At 34.1% G+C, this 26,451-nt stretch overlaps 1 protein-coding gene across 10 annotated transcripts in view; it reads left to right on the forward strand.

Annotated features, from left to right (window-relative positions):
* The window catches only part of Fmr1 (fragile X messenger ribonucleoprotein 1), a 36,856-nt gene extending 11,457 nt beyond the window's left edge, over nt 1-25,399 (forward strand). Inside the window, exons 3-17 of one of the 10 annotated variants that reach the window (XM_051179434.1) lie at nt 1,140-1,233; nt 3,594-3,665; nt 4,079-4,227; nt 5,685-5,778; nt 5,866-5,982; nt 8,042-8,212; nt 8,321-8,399; nt 10,982-11,091; nt 13,023-13,157; nt 13,640-13,702; nt 15,920-16,006; nt 18,416-18,611; nt 20,091-20,237; nt 20,863-20,945; nt 23,034-25,399. In XM_051179434.1, coding sequence (XP_051035391.1) covers nt 1,140-1,233; nt 3,594-3,665; nt 4,079-4,227; nt 5,685-5,778; nt 5,866-5,982; nt 8,042-8,212; nt 8,321-8,399; nt 10,982-11,091; nt 13,023-13,157; nt 13,640-13,702; nt 15,920-16,006; nt 18,416-18,611; nt 20,091-20,237; nt 20,863-20,945; nt 23,034-23,144 — 1,708 coding nt within the window. In that variant the 3' untranslated portion in view covers nt 23,145-25,399. The other 9 variants (XM_051179436.1, XM_051179433.1, XM_051179441.1 and 6 more) reach the window with 9 other exon arrangements.
* Nucleotides 25,400-26,451: the final 1,052 nt, after the last annotated feature.

Consider the following 26,451-nt stretch of genomic DNA (forward strand, 5'->3'; position numbering starts at 1 on the left):
TATCCATAAGTCAGAAGAGGCAGCCTAATTTTATCACTCAACATAATTCCACAAATTCTGACTTATTTGTCCTCTTATATAATCTTCTTTATCAACAGAAATAAAAAAAGACAAATTAGTTCCTCAATAGTGTTTTACTAAAATGTCCTTTATCAAAATATAGGCGCTTTATGAGTGAAAATGTTATTCAGCAGTTAAGGATGCTTGCTGCTCTTAGAGAGGACTGAAACTCTAGTTCCAGGGGATCTGATACTTTCTTCTGGCCTTTGTGCATGCACATACACAGTCACACAGCCATATATATAAACACAAATTTTTAAATCAATCTAAAACAATGTTTTTTACACAGTTCAAATCTCAGTGTTTTCTTACAGAAAAAGTGACTGCTCCAGTGATTGAATCATCCAGTGACTTTACAAAATTTGTTGCTTAGCATTTTATTGTGTCTTTGCAAGTAAAAGAAAAAAGAAATTGGCATCTTAAAGCTATTCAGTATTATTTTAAATTAAGAAATGTAGACAATTTAATTGAACTCCTTTAGGCTGTCTCCATTGGGTTTCTGTGGTTTAGGAGCCACCCCCCCACCAACCCAGTCCATGCTGATTCATCATACCGATCAGCATCCAGCTACCCATGGCAAGAATTGACCACCTCGTGGGATCTAAAATTTAAAGGGGGAAAAGTGAGTTGAGAGTTGCTAATGTGCTGACTGGCATGTTGCTTCAGAAGTAGAGGACACTCTTTCGTGTTGATGGAATGTGGTCATAATTATTTTGCAAGTAGAACTCCATTGATGATATTACTAACAATCAATTACCAATACTAATTTGAGCATCAAATGAATTTCTTTTATAGACTTAGGTTTTAAAAGTCCCAGAGTTGAAATTATTTGATGAAAAAAACTTAAATAATAGTTTTGATCTGTTGTGTTTAGAGAAATTCTGTGTGGAAGCACAGGCTGCTATGCTGCATGTAGACTTTGTTGCACCACTCAGCAAAAAAATTGGCCATTTGAAGGCATTTGCTTCTTTAAAACAAGAAAGAGTCACACTTAACCAAAGTTGATTGCAGCATGGACACTGTTTCCATTAAACTCCAGAAGCATGTTAATCACATAATGATACTTTGTTTGTTTGCAGCTGGCAGCCAGACAGACAGATTCCATTCCATGATGTGAGATTCCCACCACCTGTAGGTTATAATAAAGATATAAACGAAAGTGACGAAGTTGAGGTGAGTTGCACCAGCCATGAAATAACTAAGAACTGAAGGCATCTGTGTATTTAATTTGCTTGGACTTTTAAAATATACCTTGTTTTTAATAGTACTTAAACCACTTTGAGTATTAGAATTGAAATGGGCATATTCTTTTTGAGTATCACTTTTAATGATTGGAATTGTTATAAGGTGCTTATATTTGACTATTTCAGCAATACTCAGGGATTATCTTGTCACTGCCCTAAGTCCATTTACTGAGTAGTATACTCTTGACCTCATCTCTAAATCTTTGTTTAGGTAATACTTTTTTTTCTTGTTACTGTCTACTTTTAAAGCAAAATGAATTTGTAAAAGTGGTTTTACAAAGAAAAATAAGAGTTCTAACAAGGCATGATGATAGCACTTACGAGGCGGATCAGAAGTTCATAGTGTATTATCAGCTATTAATAGCAAGTTAGAGGCCAATTCTATGTAAGTGAGATCCTTACCTCCATAAACAAGTTTAATAAATCTAGAGTCAGGTGTGCCTATAATACCAGCACTCAGGAGACAGAGGCAGGTGGACTTAAAAGTTCAGTGCCTACCAGGTCTTTATAGTGAGTTCTACAACTGAGAAGTCTACTGAAAAAGACCCTGTCTCAAAAAGGAAATAAAACAAACAAAAATAAATAGTTCTAGTTAATAGACTAGTAACCTAAAATTTGTTGTATTGGGGGTGAATCTTTATGGTATATATTTTTGAAACCTGTATCTTTTAGATCACATTTATAACCCAAAAGTCCTTTTGCAGGGCATACTATGAACAATTTTTGTGGTCTCTTACCTCCTGCTTCACAGGCCTCATTTTGAGCTGTTTTTCTTTCTCTGCAATACTTAGCATAATACCTTTTTTCTTGCAATTTCATGAATATTTGTAGTATGACGAAAGCAAATAAATAGATACTTGTTAGAGGTAAGCAAAATGAAGTTAGGTCCATAAATGATACTTTTCTGCTCTGTATATCACAGGCATATCAAAACGGGGCAGTCGCCTGCCTTTTATTAGGTTACGTTCTAGCTGGAATAGCTAATGTCATGACAAACGAAAGTCAAATGAATGGGGAATAACTAAAAGGAAGACAATGCAGGGGCAGCAGTATTGTTTCAGAGTCTAATCAGAGAAAGTCTCTGAATGTTCAAACCTGTGTTATCTACAATTAAATGAGGAAATAGAATAATATACTTAGTGTCTCCTGAGCTTGATAGGCTTTGCAAGAGATCTTAGTTGTAAATAGAGATGTCTAAACCTAAAGATCTTTAGGCTGTTGATATGGCTCAGCAGGTAAGGGTACTGCCATTAAGGCTGATGCTTTGAATTAGATCCCCAGAACTTACATGGTAGAAGAAGAGAATAGGCAGCTGAGGCGTGTCTTCTGACTTCCAGATGTGCACCCATACACTTACATCACCAAGTGAATGATCATGTTTTGTTTGTTTGTTTGTATTTTGTTTTATTTTTCAAAAACCCTCTTCTGTCAACTTCCCTGTGGGCTGCAGGCTGTGTAAAAGCAAGGACCAGTTTATGTTTTTGTTTCTTTGTTTCTATGTCAAGATTTTGGAGAGGTAAAGAAAACTATTTTGGGCTTTTTGTTGTTGTTTTGTTTTGTTACTTAGTTGCAAGATACATAAGGTACAATGAGATGAAGCATAAAACTTACCTGAGGAGCTAGAGAGATGGCACAGCAGGTCAAAAACGGTTATGTTCTAGTAACACTTATTTCTAGTGTCATCACAAAAGATTCCATGCTACACATTGCAACTGAACTTTGGAGTGGTTTCCCAAAAGATAATTATTAGAATTGTGTATGAGAGGCAAGAAAGTGGTGTTCAGAAGATTGCCAGCATAGATCTGTCCTTATTTATGTAAAAGAAGAACCAGAAAAGCAAAGTAGCCTTCAGGAAACATGAAGCCCAGGACCCTTGTGGCCTAAGTCATTAATGAAATTAGTTAACAGGTAGTTGCAGCTGGTGTCTATATAAGTTTGGATTAGTTTTTGGAATAAAATGAAATAATGTTTAAATGATTTCAGATACAATTTTGTAGCTCATTTAAGTACCTCCAGAAGATAAATCTAACCATCTTATGGATGTCAGATTTTCTCAATATCTGTGTTGAAAGTACTAAGTATAACTGACAGAGCAAAGAGGTAACCAAGTGCTTTTAATATTAAGTTCTCCAGTTGTTTTCAATTACATATCTTCATCTAGGTCAGTATATAGGTACAGTTTGGTTGAAGGCATGTGACATATGATTTCAAAGACACATGACATATCTGATATATGCTGGTTCTGAATTATATTAATCATAAATATTCTGTTTTGTAATTTTTGTGTAGGTTTATTCCAGAGCAAATGAAAAAGAACCTTGCTGTTGGTGGTTAGCTAAAGTGAGGATGATAAAGGGTGAGGTAGGAAAATGGTTATTTGTTCATACTATTTACATTTTCTAAACCCAGGTACTATATTTTTATTTTGCTATCTATTTTTTAATTACTACCTAATTTTAAGTCGTTTTATGAAAATGTTTTTACTATAAGTTTATTAGATACTATGTGTTTTCATTGATTAAAGTTTCCCCTCCCATGAAAGTTTATATTCGAAATGACACCAAGAGTGGGGCAGGGTGATTCATGTCCTTAATACCAGCACTCAAGTAGCTAAGTCAGAGGATCATGGGTTCAAGGTCATCCTTGGCTGCATAGTAAATACTAGGTTAGCCTGGGCTATTATGAATTATTGTTTCAAAAAATAGGAAAAGGTATTATTATATTTTTGTGTTTTAAAAATATAGCTAAGAATGACTTCTGTTTATTTCTCTCAGTTTTATGTCATAGAATATGCAGCATGTGATGCTACATATAACGAAATTGTCACGATTGAGCGTCTACGATCTGTTAATCCCAACAAACCTGCTACAAAAGATACTTTCCATAAGATCAAACTGGAGGTGCCAGAAGATTTACGACAAATGTAAGTTGATATACAAAACATACTATATGAAAAACTGTTGGGAATGTGCAAGGCTATGTATTTATACAAATGTACATGTGCATGTACATATGCTTATATGTATGTGTGTATAGGGTACTGATTCAGATGGTTAATTTTATAATAGTATGGTTTTAAATTCATTAACCTTTGGCAAAAGTAGTTTGGTTTCAGTGGAAAAGGAAAAAAATTGTTTTTTTCCTAGTTGTATAATCAAACAAGTCTTATATTTCTTTAAGCCTACCTTATATATGGCTAAAGTGTGTAATATACATCAAGTTCTCTAAACCAACTTTTTCATAAGCTTTTACAATTTTGAGGATGACAAAATGATAATCCTATCAAAAGTCATGACTACAAAGTTAAAGCAGAAGAGGCTTGGAAAAGTCCTTTCTGTAATCTTTTGCCTGTAATGATTTTAAACACTTCAGATAAGAGTTTGATTTTTTTTTTTTTTAAGGTACAGTAAGTCTGATGCGTACTTCTACCCTAGATAAATGTCCTATTATTGTTGTTCAGAATACATAGAAATCCTCTTTTAATTCCCGAGATGATGTATGCAAGTCGTTGTTAAGTATTTCTTGCTCTTTTTCAATATACTTAGCTGCTTTTCTTTAAAAGAAAACTAACGAGAAATTCAGATACCCTGTGACTTATCTCTGTAAGCTTGTTTGGCCCATGAAAAATATTGACTTGTATATAAACAAAATCAGAAATTATATGGAAGAGAGTGATTCCCTTAAATGTGGTTTCTTCAGCAATCTAACCCTAACAGCAATTCCTTAAGAACATAACTGTTTAGGCAGGTGGGGTGGTGCATGTTTATAATCTCAGCACTTGTGAAGTAAAGGACTACTTCAGTTACATAATTTAAGGCTAATCTAGGAAAATATGATGACACCATATCTCAAAAGAGGGAGTTGGCTCATGATATGACTCTGTAGGTGTACAAGCTGACATATCTGACAACCTGAGTTTGATCCCTGGGTTTCACATAGTGTGAGTAGAGACCCAGCTCCAATAAGTTCCTTTACCTCCACATGCATGCCATGGTCTACATGTACCCACATGTGGGTACCCACAAACCATGTGTGTGCTCACATACATCATTCATGTGCACTTGTAGGAATACACAGGTAAATAAATGTTTTAAAAATACCTAGAGGAACGCAGAAAATGGAGATGATGTAGATACAGTGTCGTGTATGAAATTCTCAAAATTAATTTTTTTAATTTCTAGTTCCTTTTTTACACTTTCTTTATTGTATCAAATGTTTGCTTTGACTATTTCAAAGATGTATAAAAAGGAACTTGTAAATAGATCAAGCATTTTGCAATGAAAGAAATTTAGTATAAATCCTTGATTCTTCTTGTATGTAATTCTATTTGTATGTATTTGTGGTAGTTATCATTAATGGTAATGAATTTTTTATTTCTAGGTGTGCCAAAGAGTCAGCACATAAGGATTTTAAAAAGGCAGTGGGTGCCTTCTCTGTAACTTATGATCCAGAAAATTATCAGCTGGTCATTTTGGTGAGTGTTTTTTGAATGGTACAGTTTGGTTTATCCCATTTAGGGCATTTGCTTTGTTAACAATGTTGTTAACTTTAAATCACTCAGTCCATCAATGAAGTCACCTCAAAGCGAGCACACATGTTGATTGACATGCACTTTCGAAGTCTGCGCACTAAGCTGTCTCTTATACTGAGAAATGAAGAAGCCAGTAAGCAACTGGAGGTATGTTCTTTCCCTAGCACTGTTGGTAAAGCTGTCCAGAAAAACTGTAAAGTTGTCAAGTTCAAGTGTGGGTACTTTGTTTATTTCCTATTTCCCTGTAGTTTGCAATATATAATTATACAAAGTATAATCATACTAAGTTTTTATGCCTGATGTTTTGAAATTACACAACAGTCATGTGTTTTAAGGAAAATTTTGGGACAATTCATTTTTGCCAAGTTTGTCAAAGCTGCTATAAAATGAGACAGTGCTGTTTCTATGTAACGTGTTATCATTAAAATACTAGAGAGTATTTTAATATCTAATCTTATCCCTTTCATTATGTATGTTTATCTCTGTTTAAAAGGGTATAGAACTTCTTCATTCTAATTGGTTGTCACTCTTTAAAACTCCTGTCTTCAGATTCCTGCCAGAGGCTATTTCCCTAACTTACTATTTCGTCTCTTAAGGTGCATTTTATCTACTTTTATTAATCCTCCAATAATTGCCATCACCATACATTTATTTTCATTGATAACTATCAAGTATTTCCATCCATTACCATAGAAACTAAATGGATTTTATTTTAATGTGCCAACTCAAGTATATTGCTGTCAAGTTGAAGAGGCCCTCATCATTATTCATTTTGTTATGGGAATTGTCAATTGATAAAGCAAAAGAAAGGGGGAGTTTCAAAACCAATTTAAAAGAAAAGGTAGTCAAGGATGTGAACATTGCCATTTCCAACTTGATATGTGATTGATAAACTTTCAACGGGAAAGAAAAATTGTACTTTTGTTTTCCAAATGGCCACTGAGGTCTAATCAGTTTTATTGCTCTCATTCTTTCTTGATGTCCCCCATGTTCACAATGTTGTGGTTTGTTTAGTGATTTTTTTGGTAACTTTTAGGCCACAGCAGCCTTCTTATTTTCATTGTTCGTATTATGGAAATGTACTCATACACCTCTTCTTAAGCATCTAATTATTCTTGAATGCTCTTGGGTTTACGTGTATCCATAAATTATCAGTGGGAAGAATGAACCAGGCTAATGAATCGAGATCCAAAAACTGACTTCTTGGAAAATCCTAGAAGATTTTGTACACTTTACTACTATTGCCTTTAAAAATAACTATTATTCTTTTGAAATCGCTTACATTAGATATATTCATCCATTCAAATTATCAGGTGTGTTGAATAATGATAAACTAGTGTGCATGCCTATTTTATTCACTACTAATATTAAAGGGGTTCATATATCCTTGTAAGAAATACCCATTTTCAACATGAGCCACTAATCTGTTTGGTTTTCATTAATGGCATGCTAGAACTAAACATTCAGTTTTGGTATGCTGCTTAAAGACAGTGATTATCCACATGTGTGGGGCATCATGGGAACTTAGTTGCTGAATATTTAAAGAGTTCATCAAGCTTGTAGATCCAGATCACAAAGTCTTACAGACTCTGATCACATATGTAAAACAAATTGAGAAGTCTTTATTCTGTTAATGTTCACTTAACTGATAAACCAGGAAGTTTTAGAATGTCTTTCTTTAGGTTTTGTGTTGTTTTAATGCCACATTTCAGCAAAATGCTTAGATGCACCATATCTAGTGATATATTATGAAAGTTATACCATTTCTAGAAAAAGTGCTAAAGTAATATAATAAAATTGCAGTGAGTAATTTTTTTCCTTAAAGATGCTATATTTATTTTGTTGCTTAAATTGCATTGAGTCTGTCAGACCAAGTGAACTGTTTTTTAATTGGGATTATTTTGTGTGCTTTTAATTATTACATTGTGGATATCATTGACTAACAAAGGCAGCCTTGCAAATAGGTTTTCAAAAGTAACCTTGAAAAACTCTCAACAAGCTCTTTCCTGCTAACAAAAAAACATTTAAATGGCACAGACCTTCAATAGCCTAAAAAGAACTTATGTGTAATTCTAAAATTAGCTTTCAAATAAAGCAATTTATAGGACCCAGATATATAGGGTCAAGATAATTTACATGGCTGACCTAAATAAAATTGTCTTCATAATTGATTAAGTATGTTCATCAGATGTGTATTTCTCTTTAGAGTTCAAGGCAGCTTGCCTCAAGATTTCATGAACAGTTTATTGTACGAGAAGATCTGATGGGTCTAGCTATTGGTACTCATGGTGCTAATATTCAGCAAGCTAGAAAAGTACCTGGAGTCACTGCTATTGATTTAGATGAGGATACCTGCACATTTCATATTTATGGAGAGGTAAATATTTCACTATATAATCCAGTTGTTCCCCTCTAAAACAAACAAACAGTATTTCAAATGGCATATCTTTTTTGTCTTCACACCTCACCCACTCACCTTTATTAGGATCAAGATGCAGTGAAAAAGGCTAGAAGCTTTCTGGAATTTGCTGAAGATGTCATACAAGTTCCACGTAACTTAGTAGGTAAGTCAAAAATAACTATTGATTATATACGTCAAAAATATTCTGTACACAACTTCTGTACCAGTTAAATCTCTTTCTGTCACTGAGAAATGTAATCAAATTGGAACAATTTTTGAAATGCAACCTGTTCCTACAGTGTATAGAAAATATATACACACAGATTCTATTTTTAGTAGAGGTACAAGAAATACTTTGTTAGTTCAGACTTATAAATTTTACTTAGCCTCCTCATAGCATTTTTTTTAATTATATCATTAAATTTTTGAGGATGAATGAGAGTTGAGGCTTTTGTAGTTTGGTGATATTTGTCAAAATTATACAGCATTCATTAAGTTTGAAAGATAAATTAATTGCTAGTATCCTTGGGATTGGGATTTTATGGAGTCAGTGGTAATTCCTCATTTTAAAATGATTAATACTGTTCCCTAATCATCAGTGTGATTAATGATAATATAGGAACTTTTCATTGGCATCCCAAATAATTCATCTGTGTTTAGTAGAACATACCAAAGGTATAGCTTTATATAAAAACAACAAGAAAAACCAAAATATGTTTTGAATTTATAAATGAGATTGGGGCATATCACTTCTTAACCTCTTATAGGAGTATAAAAAGAACAAACGTCCTATGTGTTTTATGTACATAGTTTACAAAATAGAATTATAATCATCTTCCAGTGTCACATAGGTAGGTAGGTCAGTCAATCTTTTTCAAGACAGGGTTTCTCTGTGTAAGAAAATTCTGGCTGACTGTACTAGAACTTGCTCTATAGACCAGTCTGACCTCAAACTCACAGAATTCTGTCTGTCTCTGTCTCCTGAGTGCTGGGATTAAAGGCCTGTATCACCACCACCCAGCATTCCAGTATCATTTTAAAAGTACTAGTAATAGCCCAGCATTCAGGAGACAGAAGAATCACAAATTCAAGGATAGCATGGGGTATAGATAGTAAAACCCTAATTCCAAAAAATGTCCAAGAGACATATTTTTCCCATTATTAATAAAAACAGCTTAAAGGTAAAGTACAGATACTAGCAAAATTCGTAGCTCATATGTATACTAAAACAGAAGCATGTGAATATAGTGTTATCATGGTAGAATACATACCAGTAGTATAGACGATATATGCCTAGCACAGGATGAGGTGATTATGTTAGAACCGTGGGTGTCCATTGAAGTTTATTTTGATAGTGCTATGGTAGGTGAAGTGCTTAGCTGTATTTGGTAACTGTGACTTTGGATATCTGATTTATTTAGCTCATGAGAGTAGAATCTTTTTTCTTCACTTATCATGCATGTGAATGTGGTCTACCAGTTTAATGGAGGTATAGGTATTGGTAGTTCTCAGCACAGTTCTGGGCAAAGTAGAAAACTATATGCCCTCTTTTGTTTAATCATAACTACTCCATTTCATTAAAACAGAATTATAGTAAATTGTTCCTTTGGAATTTGGAAGTAACTGCCATATAGAATTAGACTCTTAACAGAAAGGAGAGATTATATCTGTTTCCTTGCATTGAATGTAGAGGATGCTTGAAGTCCTTTTCACCAGAAAGCCTGTTGCAGTAAATCAATCTAATTTAGTTCTCTTGTTGTGTTTATACTTTTAGTAAATGAGAGAATTCTGTTTGGGGGAGTCATGCCGATGGGAATTCTGAGCTTTTTCAGAAAGCATTTGTTTCCATAAGGTTTGCTAGGCAGGAGTTCAGGAAGATGCTATAATAAGTATTACATGAGTTTCCTAGAGTCTCAGCTACTGATTTATTGTTTTTCTTAAGCCCTCTTCAGTATGTACACCAATTTATCTTCCTTAAAAAATTTGCTTGTTCTTTACATACTTTTACAATGAGTTTGTTTAGTCACCAGTACTTAGCATGATCAAGATATTTTCTTAATAGATACATGCTAAAATCTCAATTTTCTTTATGCTAATTTATACCTTGATTAAAAATCAACATTCATGAATATATAAAGCAATCTGAAAGTGTGCTTTACTCATGAATATGCTGCTCTGAATTGTGACTATACACAGAAATAATATTCTTTTCCTTTTAGATATTTATATACATTCCTAAGCTCCTTTGAAACTTAAGAGCATCATTTGCAGATGTACCACACACAATTCTGTGTATAAATGAGGAAATGTGAAACAGCGCTAGATAAGAATTGACATTGTCAAATGAGCAGATACATTTATTATCTACTTATTTATTTATTACAAAGGGTCTTTATTAATACCCTTTGTAGAGCTTTATAGGATGTTAAATACTAAAGTACCAGCAAGTTTAAAGTATATGCTCTTATGTGAAATAAGAGGTTCTCTTTGAATTACCTTTAAATTTTTAAATTACCCTATCAAGTCACAAGTATTAATCAACGGTAGTACCTGACCAAAGGAGTTTAAATAATGACCTAATCAAAGAGACTCATTTATAATTAAACTATCTTCTTAAACAGCTTCTGTTTTGAATCTTACAATCCAGTATGTATATATGAATCTCTAAGATAGTTTATAGTAGAGTGTCTTGTAGGATTTGAGTGATGTCTTCTTAAAGCCAAACATGAATTATTTATTTCTTAGGCAAAGTAATAGGAAAAAATGGAAAACTGATTCAAGAGATCGTGGACAAGTCAGGAGTTGTGAGGGTGAGGATTGAGGCTGAAAATGAGAAAAATGTCCCACAAGAAGAGGTATGTAATAGTGCTTATGTTTCTGGTTTGTTTAAGGAGAATGGGTTTTGTCTTGTTTTATTTGACTTACTAATATAGATGCCCCTGTACTATACCCATATAATATTTTTTTTCCTTTTTGTAATGTTGAAAATCAAATCCAGTGCTTTTGGCCTACTGGGCATGTGCTCTAAAACTGAGCATGAATATAAATGTTCTGATTATCAAACATGCTTGATACCATGGACAATAGACTTAACCTGTTTTGGTTTAGTTTGATTTGGTTTTTGTTTTTTTCAAGACAATTTCTCTGTAGCTGGCCCCAAACTCACAGAGATCCATTTGTGTCATCCTCAAGAGTACTAGGAATAAAGGTGTGCACCACTACTACCCAATGACAATTTTTTTCTAATGTTGGACTTTAAATTAGTCATTTTAACCTTTACCTTATTTTGTAATCTTATAATGGGTAGTCATGAGTTTGCTATTAAAAAACACAAATCACTACATCAGCAATTAATGACAAATACTATGTATAAAAAACCTTTGTAAGCCGGGTGGTGTTGGCTAATACTTTTAATCCCAGCACTCGGGAGGCAGAGGCAAGCTGGTCTTGAACTCACAGAGATCCGACTTCCTCTGCCTCAGGTCTACAGAGTAAGTTACAGGATAGCCTCCAGAACATACAGAGAAACCCTGTCTTGAAAAACCAAAACAAAAAGAAAGTCTTTGTACATGCTTTTAAGGATTGTGTAATAAGTATGTTCATCCTGTGTGTGCTTTTTCTACACATATGATCGCTTTCTGCAGTATCCTCAGATTTGACTTTTACAACCTCATTCTTCTATCTACGTTGGTTATATACTTATTGGTAGTAAACTTTGAAGTGTTTATGTGGAGCGTGGGAAGAGAGAACATGACCCTTTATGCAATTGTATTCTGAAGATCCTATCCACTTCACTTTTAAATTTAAAAAGTGCAGTTTCTTATCTTCTGTCTAAAACTACTCTTACTTTCCTGCCAATTCACTATCTGCTTTAGCTATGTTTTGCTTCAGCTAAACATCTTAAACACACTTTACAAAAATGAATGTCTGTATCTCAAGGAAAAAGAAATAAAGATAATTGACATAAAATGTACCCCTCCAGAGGGACTATTGACAACTAGTGGTCATTGTGAAAGAGCCTGTCTTTTTTTTCATTGCTGTTGCCACAGATGAGTTGTCCTTTCCATCAAATAACCTCTTTACTGTGCTCAGACAGGTAGCCTTTACTAAACTCAGTGGACCGGCACACAAAAAGAAAGCAGTGTCAGGAGGTGATTTCTTGAGAAAACAATTTCTATTGGTGCTAAATAGGAGTATGGTTAACAATGACTTAAATGCATCATATCAGTGCATGAAATACTCAAACAATAAAAATTCAAAAATCCTCAAAGAAGATACTATCAACATACAGAGTCATAATTTTCACATTAACTAAGCCCTCTTTTGCAAACAATTATTTTAATTGAAGTTAAATCCATTTAGTGTTTTTAAAGTTTTTTTTTCTATCACTTAAAGTATATGTATGTGACATAGAGAGATAACATAGAAGAGAATGGGTCACTTCAAATGGAGTTGAGCTGTCTGATATGGGTGCTAGAAACCAAAGTACATGCTCTTCTAAGACTTCTCTAACCGCTGATTTGTTTTTTAATTGCATAATTTTTAATCCATTGTAATTTTATATGTCAAAACACTTTCTAGTAATCAGTATTCTTAAACATTATCCTTAACAGGAAAAGGTGAACGTTAAACATTTGTTAATTCCTAATATGTTGACCTTTAAGATATCTTTATAAATAATTAAGTGGCTGTGCTTAACCAAAAGAAGTCATTGACACAGTAATGGAAGTAAATAATCTTAAAATTGGTACTTTTTTATCTTTTGTGTTTTATGTTTTTTATCAAGGAAATTATGCCACCAAATTCCCTACCTTCCAATAATTCAAGGGTTGGACCTAATTCCTCTGAAGAAAAGAAACATTTAGATACAATGGAAAACAGCACCCATTTTTCTCAACCTAACAGTACAAAAGTCCAGAGGGTAAGAATTAATTTGTCACCTCTAACCACATTAAGAGTAATATCTTTGGCTCAGATGCCACATTTGGTATTTGAGCTATTTTTCTCTGGTTAGATTTGTAGGCTACTCATATTCTGTGGTTTCACATATGATTGATACCCTATGAGATAACAAACCAAAGTAATGCATATTTTTTTATTTACTCACAGTGACAAATCTTAAGCTCTAAACCTAATGGGATCACTTTTTTCTGTTGAGGGTGGACTTTTTTCCATGCTATAACTCCTTAAATTTTGCAGGTGTTAAAAGTCAAAGTGTACCTTCTATTAGATATGCTAGTTACTTCTTAAAGCCATATTTTAGAAACTGGTCTTCACTATTTGAACTAACCTAACTATTTAGAAATGCATTTAGAAGTCCTGCAGTGAAAGTCCTGCGTTCAGGCTTCTGTGTATCGTTCATTATAGTTAATCACATCACTTGCATTCCTTATACTACTTTAGGTGTTAGTGGTTTCATCAGTTGTAGCAGGGGAATCCCAGAAACCTGAACCCAAGGCTTGGCAGGTAGGAAACCATTCCTTGAAAAATACATTTTAAGTTGATATTTTAATGTTTATTCCCCTTGTTAAGAAAGACTACAAATGACCCTCATGGTTGGGGGCTGGTGGAGAAGTGTTCGTGGGTATTTGGATCCACAGCCCTAGTCTAAATCTCAAACAAAGGTTTTACCTTCCATGTCTAGTGTCATTTCCTACCAGTCTTCCCCTGTGTCTTCTAGGGAAATTTGAGACATACTGAAGGTCTTGGAATTCTCTGAAAATAAATTTATCATAATCTTTGCTGCATCTAGATGTGTCCACTAGGAACTTGAGTGTGGGTTTATTATACCCGGATTGTTTTTTTCTCCTGCATTTGCCATATCACTTTGACCCTGTTGTGTGTGAAGCTTTCCCTGTCTACCTACCACAGGTCTCCTATCTGCCCCATGCTCCTGTGTGCTCAACCAGAGTATAATGTTATTAGATGTTTTCTTGTTGGTTTCCCCAATGACCTTTTGTAAGCTCTTTGAGATCAGGGTCCCTTATCTGACCTTAATTGCTTATAATAAGGATGATATGACTTAGAAGAGGCTAAAAGCAAAAATAACATTTTATACAAAGAACTATAACTACACGTGGATTGGGTACTCCTTTCTGCTGTGCATCCCACTTCTCATCTTAGAACAGAGAACCACTTTGTCCTAGTATAGGTATTGTATTTCTTTGAATTCATTCACATCTTCTGATGAAGCACTTAAGAGTAGGCCCGGGGTACTTCCAACAGTTTGTGCTATGTTGCAAGAGAAAATAGTTATAAATGATGTTTTTCAAATTCAGCCTAATTAAGTCTGCAACACAAAATTTGAAGCCTGTTTTGATGATTACTTGGAAAGCATGTAGTATTCCATCACTTGATATTTGACACTTGTAAATAATACAGTTAATGCCGCTGTGACTATGCTAGTGAGAAAGGGAATAATATATTTCTTGGTGGTGATGGGGGATGATTTTTATATATTGTGGTACAGATAAGAAAATCCTTATAGGTTTTCAACAGCACTTGACAGTTCAGATAGTCATTGCTTCTAGGAGACAATGCCTTGCCTACTAGTTGATAATTAGCCTACAAGCACTATTTTCTGATGGTTGGGGTTTATTCTTCAACAACAGTAGCGTTCATGTAAAGAGATAAAGAAAATTTTGTGTCCTTATCTTCCTATCTTGGACCTATTATATACCGAATGCAAGCAGGCAAAAGCATCCCTAAAATACCTATGTGTACCAAGAGAATGTTGTTTAGAAAAGAGTAATGCTCAAGGAACAGCTTCCTGACCTCCTATATCTTTTAGTTTTGCCAAAGACTTATAACTATAATAATTTTTATTAGTCATATGTGAATACAAATAACCATGTATATTTATTTGTTTATTAGCAAAATAATTGAACTGTTTGTTCTCAACTTAGAATGTGCCTTAATTGGTCCTCTTTGTACACCAGTAGTTAGTCTTCCCTACTAGTTGTGATACGGAATGGTTTGTTTTCTTTTTCCCTCTTCTTTTATACTGATGTTAAGCACAAATATTTAGATTGTACCTTTAAAATTATCCCTATATAAAAGTGATATTCATAGAGATCACAGTTTTTCTCATGATTGATCTTTGTAAGATTTTCATAATGTATTTTTGAAATTTATATGGACTTGTTAAAAACACCATGGCTGTGATTCTGCCATGATTTTTGTTGTTCTTATACAGATTACTGGGTGTATTTTAATTTATTCTAATTTTTGTTCATGATTTGAATTCTATTGATTTGGTTAGCAAGATTGAGTTTTATTTTTACAATTGTATCCCTGATCTCTGATTTTAAACTGAATTTGATTTAGATATAACTTGTAAATGAGTTAAAGCATAAGTATTCATCTTGTTTACACTACACATCTCACAGTAATGCTTGTATAATTTTTAGTTACATATGTGTTATTTTGCCAACATTAAATGGCAGTCTTAAAGCAATCTGGTATTCAAGGAATGTCTACATTGATTTGTCCTTATTCAGATGTGAAACTTGGTTTTACATATTGATTTATATTCTAAACAGATGTTTGTGTGCTTATTGCTTGCCCCAGACCCTATGCTAAGGATTTAGTAATTACGTGTGTGTGTGTTGTTTTGCTTTTTTTTTTTTTTTCAGATTAATCATCACTAGTTCTTTAGGTTCACTACTACAATTTCTTTTTCAGGGTATGGTACCATTTGTTTTTGTGGGAACAAAAGACAGCATCGCTAATGCCACTGTTCTTTTGGATTACCATCTGAACTATTTAAAGGTGAGAACCAGAATGACTTTTAATTTCCAATCTTCTTGTGCTAAATTATTAAAAGTTGTATAGTAAATCTTTCCAAAACTGTGATCTTTCTAAGCAGTACTTAATAATATGTGACCTTGTAAAAATAATAAATACATTGTTTTAGTTCATTTCTTGATTTTTTTTTTAAGTTTTTCATTGTAAATCATAGGGCTAATATCTCAGTTCTCAATACATTCCTATATTTATAGTTATTCTTCTGTTAGACACTTAAAACTCAATTAGGTATATATATACATATGTGTGTATATATAAACATATATGTGTGCATATGTAATATATGTGTGTGCATACATACATACATCTTCTGGCTTTTGTGGTTGTTTTCCAATCTAACTTTTGTGTCTACAGCACTTGGGCTTTGTTGTCCCTTTTATGTCATTTTTAAGGAAATACTAGTGTTTGATTAAGTCCTCTGTGTATATGTTTAGCCTTCATACTTTTCTCTATATTATGTTAATCAAAATACAAACTACTTATGTCTTCTTGTATATATTTTACTGTTGTTACTGTTATGCCTCCTTTAGCGTGCAAGCTGGGAAGTAGGAACCCAGAGGCTATTAGTGGAAAGAGCACTGGATTGGCGATATAGCTGTGAACTACCTATGTGACTTTAGGCAAGTCACTGCACTACACTAAATGCTTTTTCAAATTCCCTTTGGCACAGATTGTCATGAAATTTAATGAATTATTAACTGTTTTCATTTTTATAATGTCTTATTACCAGAATTATTATATAGGCCTTTTGAAAAAGTCTACAAAATAATCTAAGTTCTATTTTATTCATGATACTATCTTAAGATGTGTTTGCTGACTTAATAAAATGTGAATGAGTCTGCTAGTAAGTAAGAGTGAAAATAAAAAAGGTGCAGTACGTGGTCATTTTGTTCATTCTTAATGGTGGTCAGTTAATAAGTAAAAGTGGGAAGGTTTCATCCAGCAAGGTTTGCATGGGTAGGATGCCACTTTTATTTGCTTATTTATTTTTTTGTTGGACAGTGTGTTTTATGTGCAATCTGTTGTATGTGTTTTCCTTTATAATTTTAGCTAAAACAATTATTGTGACCTAGATATAAAGTGCTACATTTTATCATGCCCCTTGTTTTTTCAATTAATGCTCGCTCTTATCTGATTTTTGGCAGCTATCCTGTTGCCATTCTTTCCATCTTCAAATCATTTTTTTGTATCTGGCATCTCACCAAAACTGACTGCTTTGCCAAAGTAGAATAACCCTGGAATTCATTCTGTTATGCAATATCTACATAACACATTCCATGAGCTAGATATATACTTTTAGAGGAAGCCTCTCACTCAGCTATAGTATTATCTTTTTTCTATCCAGTTTATTATAAATTCTGGTTTAGAGAAAAAGTAAAATTCACTGTAGATTCTCTCTTAGTCTCTCCTTTTCTTTTCCAGATTTCAGAAAGAAGATGTTAACAACTTAGTTTTTATGACTTCTTCTTGACTGAAACACTGAATATTAGCTATAGTTAGAGATCTTATTCCCTGTAGCTAATAAGTGAGATGCCCCTGGGTATATTAGAAAGGCAAGGGTTAAAATGAAGCTTTCATCTGGATTTGACAGAACCCAAGTTATTGCACTGTGTATAAGGGTCTATCAGTGCATTTTGGAATTGACATATTTTGTTCAACTCAATTTATTTTGTTTGCTATATTTTTTTAAGCAGAGTTTTAGTATTTTAAGAGGTATTCAAGGTATGATGGGAGACCTAGGTTTTGTTTTTTTTTGTTTTGTTTTGTTTTTTTTCACTTTCATATAAAGGAATATTAGCTTTTTCAGTTCATCGAAATAAATGGTCCTTACTTGTATAATTATATCCAAAAATAATACATGTTCTTTAAAAAGTACCCCAAGCATAGTCCTTTGTAAATTAAAATATTAACTGAAAAAGTAATTTCATTAAGCTCATTTATAATGTGATTTTTTTTAAAGGTTTGTGATTAAACCTTAAATTTATATCATTTATCTGTATTTTCATACTTCTTAGTATTGTTTTTAGTCAATTTTTCATCAAAAAATCCCAAAACTAACATATCTCTGCTTTATCCATAGCCTAATTGAGTACTAGTGCCAAATCACACAACCTTAACTTTATTCAGTATAATTTTAAAACTGGGTGTTTTTGTATATATCTCTAAGTCTTGCCATCAGTAAGTGTATCAGTAGTAGTCTTTCTTTTTAAGACCATTCAGTTTCCTGATAATTCTGTGTTAACAGTGTTTACTATAAATTTAGAATTGAAATTGAAGTATTTCCAGTATACTCTTTATCTGATGAAAAGGAGAAAGGTATTACTAAGTAAAATGTCAAATTATTTTTACTGTTATCTTGTATATTTTAAATAGGAAGTAGACCAGTTGCGTTTGGAGAGATTACAAATTGATGAGCAGTTGCGACAAATTGGAGCTAGTTCTAGACCACCACCAAATCGTACAGATAAGGAAAAAGGCTATGTGACTGATGATGGTCAAGGAATGGGTCGAGGTAGTAGACCTTACAGAAATAGGGGGCACGGCAGACGCGGTCCTGGATATACTTCAGGTACAAACTAAGCATTTTCCTCAGTAACTTTGTCTGTTCCTAGACTTAATAGCTGCTAATCTCTACTATTCATTAGAACTCTATAATAACAGTTTCTCCCTACATGGTTTCCAACTCACAATGGGTTAAATTGTATTTCAAGAGACATGTGGAGTAAGATCCTGCTAATGACACACATAGTTCACAGGGCAGTTATGAGTTCTGTCCATATTCTGAATGGGGACAAATCTGCTTAAGCCCTTGTGTGTTGATGACCTAAGCCAAAACTTTTTTTCATTTGTGTACTGTGGCTCATTTTTTGTCAGTGCTGGTCATACTTGCTGGATGGACTGTGTAAATCAGGGGTCTGCATCCTGTGGCTCATAAGGTGATTTTGAGTGACATGGTCAAAGTCAGCCCTAGGCACAGTCAAGAAGTAGGCAAAGTATCTCTTTGCCTTCCCAGCTCTTCTATCCGTGCTTCTTTCTTTTCTCCCAGTAACTTTCAGTGAACCCAGTGCCCACCTACGAGTTCCTACTGCCTTTCTTGCTCTACTGTGTATCTACTATGTAACTTGCTAATTATGGTATAAGGTGTAATCCATCTCACAAATATTTGCATTTCAAAAGGGAACTCTTTAAGATGGAAAAGCCTTCAAGGATCCACAAGGAGTGACGCTATAATGGTGAAGCTATAATTGGTCATTAGCTCCAACAGAGGAAGAGAGAGAGGTAGTAGAGTTGATATTCCAGAGTGGGGAGAGACACCTACTCATAAGGCCAACCTTGAACCTAACCCTAACCCTCCTCCCAACAGTTTGTTCTTTTGACCAATAAATTTCCACCTCACTGTGGAGCTCTTTTCCCCCACTCCCATCCCCTGTGTCATTAACCCCTCAGCCATAATGTGATGCTTTATAGTGATCTTTGTTCAGTCTACCACTGGGAGTGGGAGGGAAGATTGTGGGCCATGCATCTGGAATGCATATCCCTTTTGTTGGGGATAATCCCACAAAACACCCTTCCCTGAGACATAAATACCATGGTGGCCTTTATTGGCCCCTTTTAGAGTTGGCCAAAATGTGCACATCCTTCTTTCTTGTGCCTAATATTAAAAGCTCTCATAGAAGTTTTGATTATCAAAGTATTGCATTATTTATTATAGACAATTTTTCCTCCATGATCACAACTATTTAAAGACATGGCACATTCATTTCTGAACTTAGATAGCTAACAAAACACATTTTCTTTAAAAGAAATAAAAACCAAAATTACTTCAGATATGGGAAGCCCTTCATTTTGACTTTAAAATTGCTTGTTTTTAAACATAGGAAATGAATATATTCTTCTGTAGGCTTCTAAATTGGGAAGAATATCGAGTCACCCCTGAAACTTCATCTCTGGAAGCTTCTATTAACCTTTTTTAAAAGTCAGACAATGGTATATAACTTTTAACTCTCGATAGGAACTAATTCTGAAGCATCAAATGCTTCTGAAACAGAATCTGACCACAGAGATGAACTCAGTGATTGGTCATTAGCTCCAACAGAGGAAGAGAGGGAGAGCTTTCTGCGCAGAGGAGACGGACGGCGGCGTGGAGGGGGAGGAAGAGGACAAGGAGGAAGAGGAAGAGGAGGAGGCTTCAAAGGTACAGTGGTTTATTAAGGGCCACTGAGATAAAGGTACTTGGCTGCTAATCCTGAAACCAAAGTTCAATCCCCAAGGCCCACATGGTGAAAGGAATGGAGTGACTTTTGCTATTTTATCCTCTGGCTTCTACATGTAAGCTATGGTATATGTATCCCAACACATACATATCCAAAAAATAAATAAAAAGGTAATATGTTTTAAAGAGAAATAAAGACTCGAGCTAAACTGCTCACTGTTTGATGTTGAGTAAAAATTCTTGGCAATATAACCTACCTGTCTTGTGATTATCATCATAACAAATGATTATATTTTTGTTTGTGAAGTGACAGAATAAACACCTTCATTATGATTTGTGGAAACTATGAATAAATAATGAAAACTAATTCATACTATTTATGGGGTTTCTAATCATCAGACGATTGTTAATTCATATTGACCTGTTGATTCATAAGATAATACCTTCAGAATATTTTGTTTCTTGTTCGAATGAATTATTAATCATTGTATACTTGGAATTGGTAGACTCTTTATTGCATTTTAGTTTCTACTGTTGATCTAAATGGTGAATCTGAGCAAGTGTTTCAGAGTCACTAACTGTTGACATTCTAAAAATATTTATACAGGAAACGACGATCATTCCCGAACAGATAATCGTCCACGTAATCCAAGGGAGGCTAAAGGAAGAACAGCTGATGGATCCTTGCAGGTAAAACTTAGGTGATTCTTTCCATCTATTTGTTTGAATGTGGCCATTTGAGAGTTGAGAGGTTATTTTATTTTATTTTTAAATATGTTTGTAGTATATTAAATATTTTTTTCTTCAGCATTACAGTTGTGGACAATCTTAGTCCTTTATGATAAATACATAAATATGAGGATTTCTTCAGAGGATATGTGGTCTTAAGTATTTGTGAATACTGGTGACCTCATTATAATTTTCAGACCATGTTGGTGGTTCTCCAACCCTCTCCATAAGGAAAAAAAAAGTATTAGAATATTCTGAGTGAAATGTTCTAAGCGATCCAAATCAGGTCCCCTCTCCCTTTAACTGCAGATAGGGTTTATGGTGTCTAGCTAGTTTCCATGCCCTGTGGGTCAGCTTTTCATTTATATGCAGAGTCTACTCTCAGGATCCCTTCTCAAGTAGCTTTGTCAGTGCTTAACCAGTTGTTAAGTAATTTCAAATTTACTCCCTGAACATAATCCAGGCACCTTTACTAAGCGCTTCATGTGTATTTTATCTCACCTAATCTTACTGAGGTAATCCACTGAGGTAAGAAGTTTTATTATCTAATTTATAGGTAAGTAAACAGAAGCTGCAGTTCTGTGCCCACAGTCACTTAGCTAACATATGTTGGAGTGATATTTAAACTTTGGTATCACATTCTCAGAATTCATGTTCTCTTTGAATTTTTCTGTAATTGTTCAGTCTAAGTTTTCAGTAAGAGTTCTTTCTGACTAGAAACCAATATACATTATTGGCTAATTTTAACTCAAAATCATTATAGTGCAATCTTCTTTAGAATTCGTAACAAATCTAAGGGAGTGTTAACTTAATGGCAGTTTCTGAAGGACCAGGACAAAAAAGGTTAGTAGTGTTTAGTATTCACACTTAAAATAGTTTATGCCCCTTAGAACGGTATTTTAAATTATATTAATCTTTATACCTTCCTAGGATTCTAGTTCTACAAATCATTGTTTCCACATTTCCCCTTGTCATCCTATTCTTCAGCATTCAAGTTATAGAACCATATGACTCTTGTTACTGAAATACAAGTTCCTAGAAAGTAACACTATTTTTCTACAGTTGACACTAGACTGATACTAAGACCAAAAATTTATGCTGCAACATTATTTAGAATTTTAAAATGTTTTCTTATTATTAAATTTATTTATTTTATGTGTATGAGTATATAGGTGCATCAGGCATTGGAACCCCTGGAACTGGAGTTACAGGTAGTTGTGAGCCACCATTGGGCACTAGGAACTGAACCCAGATCCTCTGCAAGAACGTCAGGGGCTCTTAACTGCTGAGCCGTCTTCCTAGCCCCCAGTATTTAGACTTTGAAGCAGCTGCAAAGGTTTCTAAAGGATGAGGTGGAGAATGTTGGTGGAGAAAAGCTTACTTATACTTATGATAGATGTAAAGGTGGGAACTAAAGTTAGCTCTTGAATGGGTTGTTGGAGTTTTTATTCTGGTGAAGCTGTAATACGACATTATTTTGTGTTATGGGTTGTGCTTTGTGTCTCTCTCTGTGTGTGTGTGTGTGTGTATAGTATGTTGTGTATTTTGTATATAGCCTATATATCTTCTATTAGTCAATGATAGTAATGTGTTAGAAATGGCCTCACTATTTTGCTTAGAAGAATGTGAAATAGAATATAAAGTTAGACTTTTTTCATAGATTTGACACAGTGGGATGACCACTGTTTTCCAGCTAAGGAACAATATTTAAAAACCTAAACCAATAAAGAGCCTACTTTGCTTTAATTTCTTATACTTCTGTTTTCTTCTCAATACTGCTTTCTGTTAAGATGGGTGGGGTTTCACTTATGTTAACTTTGGCTGCCTAAGTACTCAGAGATCCATCCTGCCTCGATCTCCCCCTGTAACATGTGGAATTCACATTGCAGGGATACATTTCTTGTCAGGCCATTCAAGTAGGATCTTGTGTGTGTGTGTGTGTGTGTGTGTGTGTGTGTGTGTGTGTGTGTGTGTGTGTGTATTTATAACTTGTTTTAGATCAGAGTTAACTACAATAATGAAAAGAATGTCCACACTAAACCATTACAGAATGCCTCCAGTGAAGGTAACCGGCTGCGCACGGGTAAAGATCGTAACCAGAAGAAGGAAAAGCCAGACAGCATGGATGGGCAGCAACCACTCGTGAATGGAGTACCCTAAACTGCATAATTCCGAAGTTATATTTCCTCTACCGTTTCTGTAATTCTTACTCCATTTTAGAAAACTTTGTTAGGCCAAAGACAAGTAGTAGGCAAGATGGCACAGAGCATTGAAATGAACACAAATTCTGCAAAGAATTGTTTTGATATTGGCCACAAACAACAATCTTCCAGATTTGCACAAAAAGATCATGAAATTTGAAGCATAACTTTTAAGTACACTTAACACTTCAGGGCAGGATTTTACTTTTATTTTTTAAAAATACTAAGTAGTGATCTTTATTAACTAGGACCATTTTCCTGCATTGGGCTATAACTCAGCAGTACGTTTCAGTCTTTCTAGGTAAATCACATTTGTGGTAATCATTACTAGATCTCTGTCTTCAGTCTCATATAAAGTCTCCATGAAATGCTGTGCCATTTCATGTCCTGTGTCAGTTTATGTTTTGGTCCACTTTTCCAGTATTTTAGTGGACCCTGAAATGTGTGTGATGTGACGTGTCATTTTCATTAGCAAAAAAAGTTGTATGATCTGTGCCTTTTTTATATCTTGGCAGGTAGGAATATTATATCTGGATGCAGAGTTCAGGGAAGATAAGTTGGAAACACTAAATGTTAAAGATGTAGCAAACCCTGTCAAACATTAGTACTTTATAGAAGAATGCATGCTTTCCATATTTTTTTCTTTACATAAACATCAGCATAGGCAGTATAAAGAATAGAACATTTTTTTGTTTGTTTTTGTTTTGTTGCACTGAAGTATGACAAATAGTGTTATTGGAAGAGATGTGTAATTTTTCTGTATAGACAGGAGAAGAAATAACTATCTTTTCATTTGGGAGAGGCTTAAAAAAATGTTTTCAGCTACTTTCAAATCTTCCTGGTCGAAAGTTAGTAGGATATGCCTGCTCTTTGGCCTGATGATGAATTTCAACTTAGAGACTTTTGCTTTTGTCCTCCCCAAATTTTATTTTTCATTCATATTTTACGTTAAAGCTTATTTTTGGGGAGATATGAAGGTCATTTTCATGAATACATAATAACCCTCAGAAGTAGAGGTACTTTGTCTGAGAAACATTGAAAGCAGGTTAAGTTTTTTTGTAACTTTGAAATATGAAATCTAATGTATAAGCAGAATTGAAAAGCAGACCTAGGATTGGTTAACAAATACTTTTTTTCTTTTTTGATGGGGTCTTATTATTGAGTTTCTCTTTTTTTGATAAATGAAATTTACTGAAGAAAAAGTATGTGAAGGACCTTCACTCTGAGATGTTATATTTTTCTTAAAAAATAACTCCGAGTAGGGGTACCACTGAATCTGTACAGAGCCGTACAAACCGAAGTTCTGCCTCTGATGTACTTTGTGAATTTATTTCTTTGAGTTTTCATTTTTCATTTACTTTTTCTTGCATACAAATAAGCATATAAAATGGTAACAAACTGCACATGATTTCACAACTATTAAAAGGTCTTTTAAAAAGTATTGCCAAACATTAATGTTGATTTCTAGTTATTTATTCTGGGAATGTATAGTATTTGAAAACAGAAATTGGTACCTTGCACACATCATCTGTAAGCTGTTCAGTTTAAAATACTGTAGATAATTAACCAAGGTAGAATGACCTTGTAATGTAACTGCTCTTGGGCAATATTCTCTGTACATATTAGCGACAACAGATTGGATATTATGTTGACATTTGTTTGGTTATAGTGCAATATATTTTGTATGCAAGCAGTTTCAATAAAGTTTGATCTTCCTCTGCTAAATTGATGTTGATGCAATCCTTACAATGATTGCTTTTAACATTTTAAGATAGGAAAGAAATCTATAGAAAGTGTTCTGTTACAAAATGTAACTGTTACCATTGGAAATTCCAGGTCATAGGAGGTTAGCCGTTATATACCAACTTTCAAGAACGTAATCTTCTTTAATAAGGTGAAAAACCAACAAATGGTACACAGTCACAATGTACCGTTAAAATATGCACTAAGTCTCTTTTTTACAAAGGCTGAATTCAGCAAGGCGCTAACTTGCTTAAATGTGAATTACTAACTTCTAAAACTGTAATTTGATTCACATGTTTTCAAATGGAGTTGGAGTTGATTCATATTACGATATTTGTGTGCAAAATGTGTATGTTTTTCAGTTTAAAGTCATGTTTTTAAAATCTTATTAAAGTTTCAAAAATCTGAAGATTGTTTATCTTATCTAGATGTAAATTTTTATTAAAATGTTGCACTTATGAAAAAGCAAAATATTAGTCTGACAGATGTTTGCTCCGGTTTTAAATTTTGACATAAATGGCAAAAAATAATGTATTGGGGCTGGAGGCGGTATTTATTATTCAAAGCAAACAATCATTTTACATGTTCTTTTTCTATTTTAGGGAGTGAGTGTGTGTGTGTGTGAGTGTGTGTGTGAATGTGTGGGGGGGTCTCTGTTGTCATTGTAGCTATCCACAGAGATTAGAATAAGGTATTAGATCCCCTAAAACTTCACTTATAGGTTGCTGTGAGCCACCATATGGGTGCTAGAAACTGAACCCAGGTCTTATACAGAGTAGTAAGTGCCCTTAGCTGCTGAGCCATCTCTCTAGCCCTATTTATCAGTGTGGCATGGTCTCACTCTAACCGAAGCTGTCTTGGAATGGCTCACATCAAACTCATGGCAGCCCTTATTCCTTACCTCCTGAATGTTGAGGTTTAATATGAGTATGATCCTGGCTTTTCTGTTCTCAAAAAGAAAAAGAAAAAAAGTGAAGGGTCATGTGCTTTCTAAAGAGAGACAAAGGGGGCAAGATGGTGGATGGGTAAGAGGGGAGAAGGGCCTGTGGGGAGAAGGGTGAGGGGAAGCCATGATCAGAATATATTATATAGAAAAAAAAAACAATAAAAATATAAAACAAAAAAGAAAATACTTAAATTCTATTCTGTGTTCTCCATTATAAAATGTCAATATGTTAAGGCATAGGATTCCAATAAACAGTATTAAACTTATGTCTGTGAACACATCAGCACATTGGGGATGGAGGAGCAAGTAGGTCTCTTTGTATTTTTTTAAAAAAATACTATACATTTTTATTTCATTGTGTGTATTTGTGTGTGCACTTGTACCACAATATGCATGTGGAAGTCAGACTACAACTTTTTAAAGTTCATTTTTTCCATGCTATGGGTTCCCGGGGAAGCACCTTACCCTCTGAACTCACGAAAACAAAACTAAATTATCTTTTCGGTTTTTTTTTTTTTTTTTTTTTTTTGTATGAATTACTCCAGATTCGCTTCCCTCCTATGCCTTCTATTCCTCA

This window comes from Phodopus roborovskii, unplaced genomic scaffold, assembly GCF_943737965.1.
Source record: "Phodopus roborovskii unplaced genomic scaffold, PHOROB, whole genome shotgun sequence".
Taxonomy (NCBI): Eukaryota; Metazoa; Chordata; class Mammalia; order Rodentia; family Cricetidae; genus Phodopus; species Phodopus roborovskii.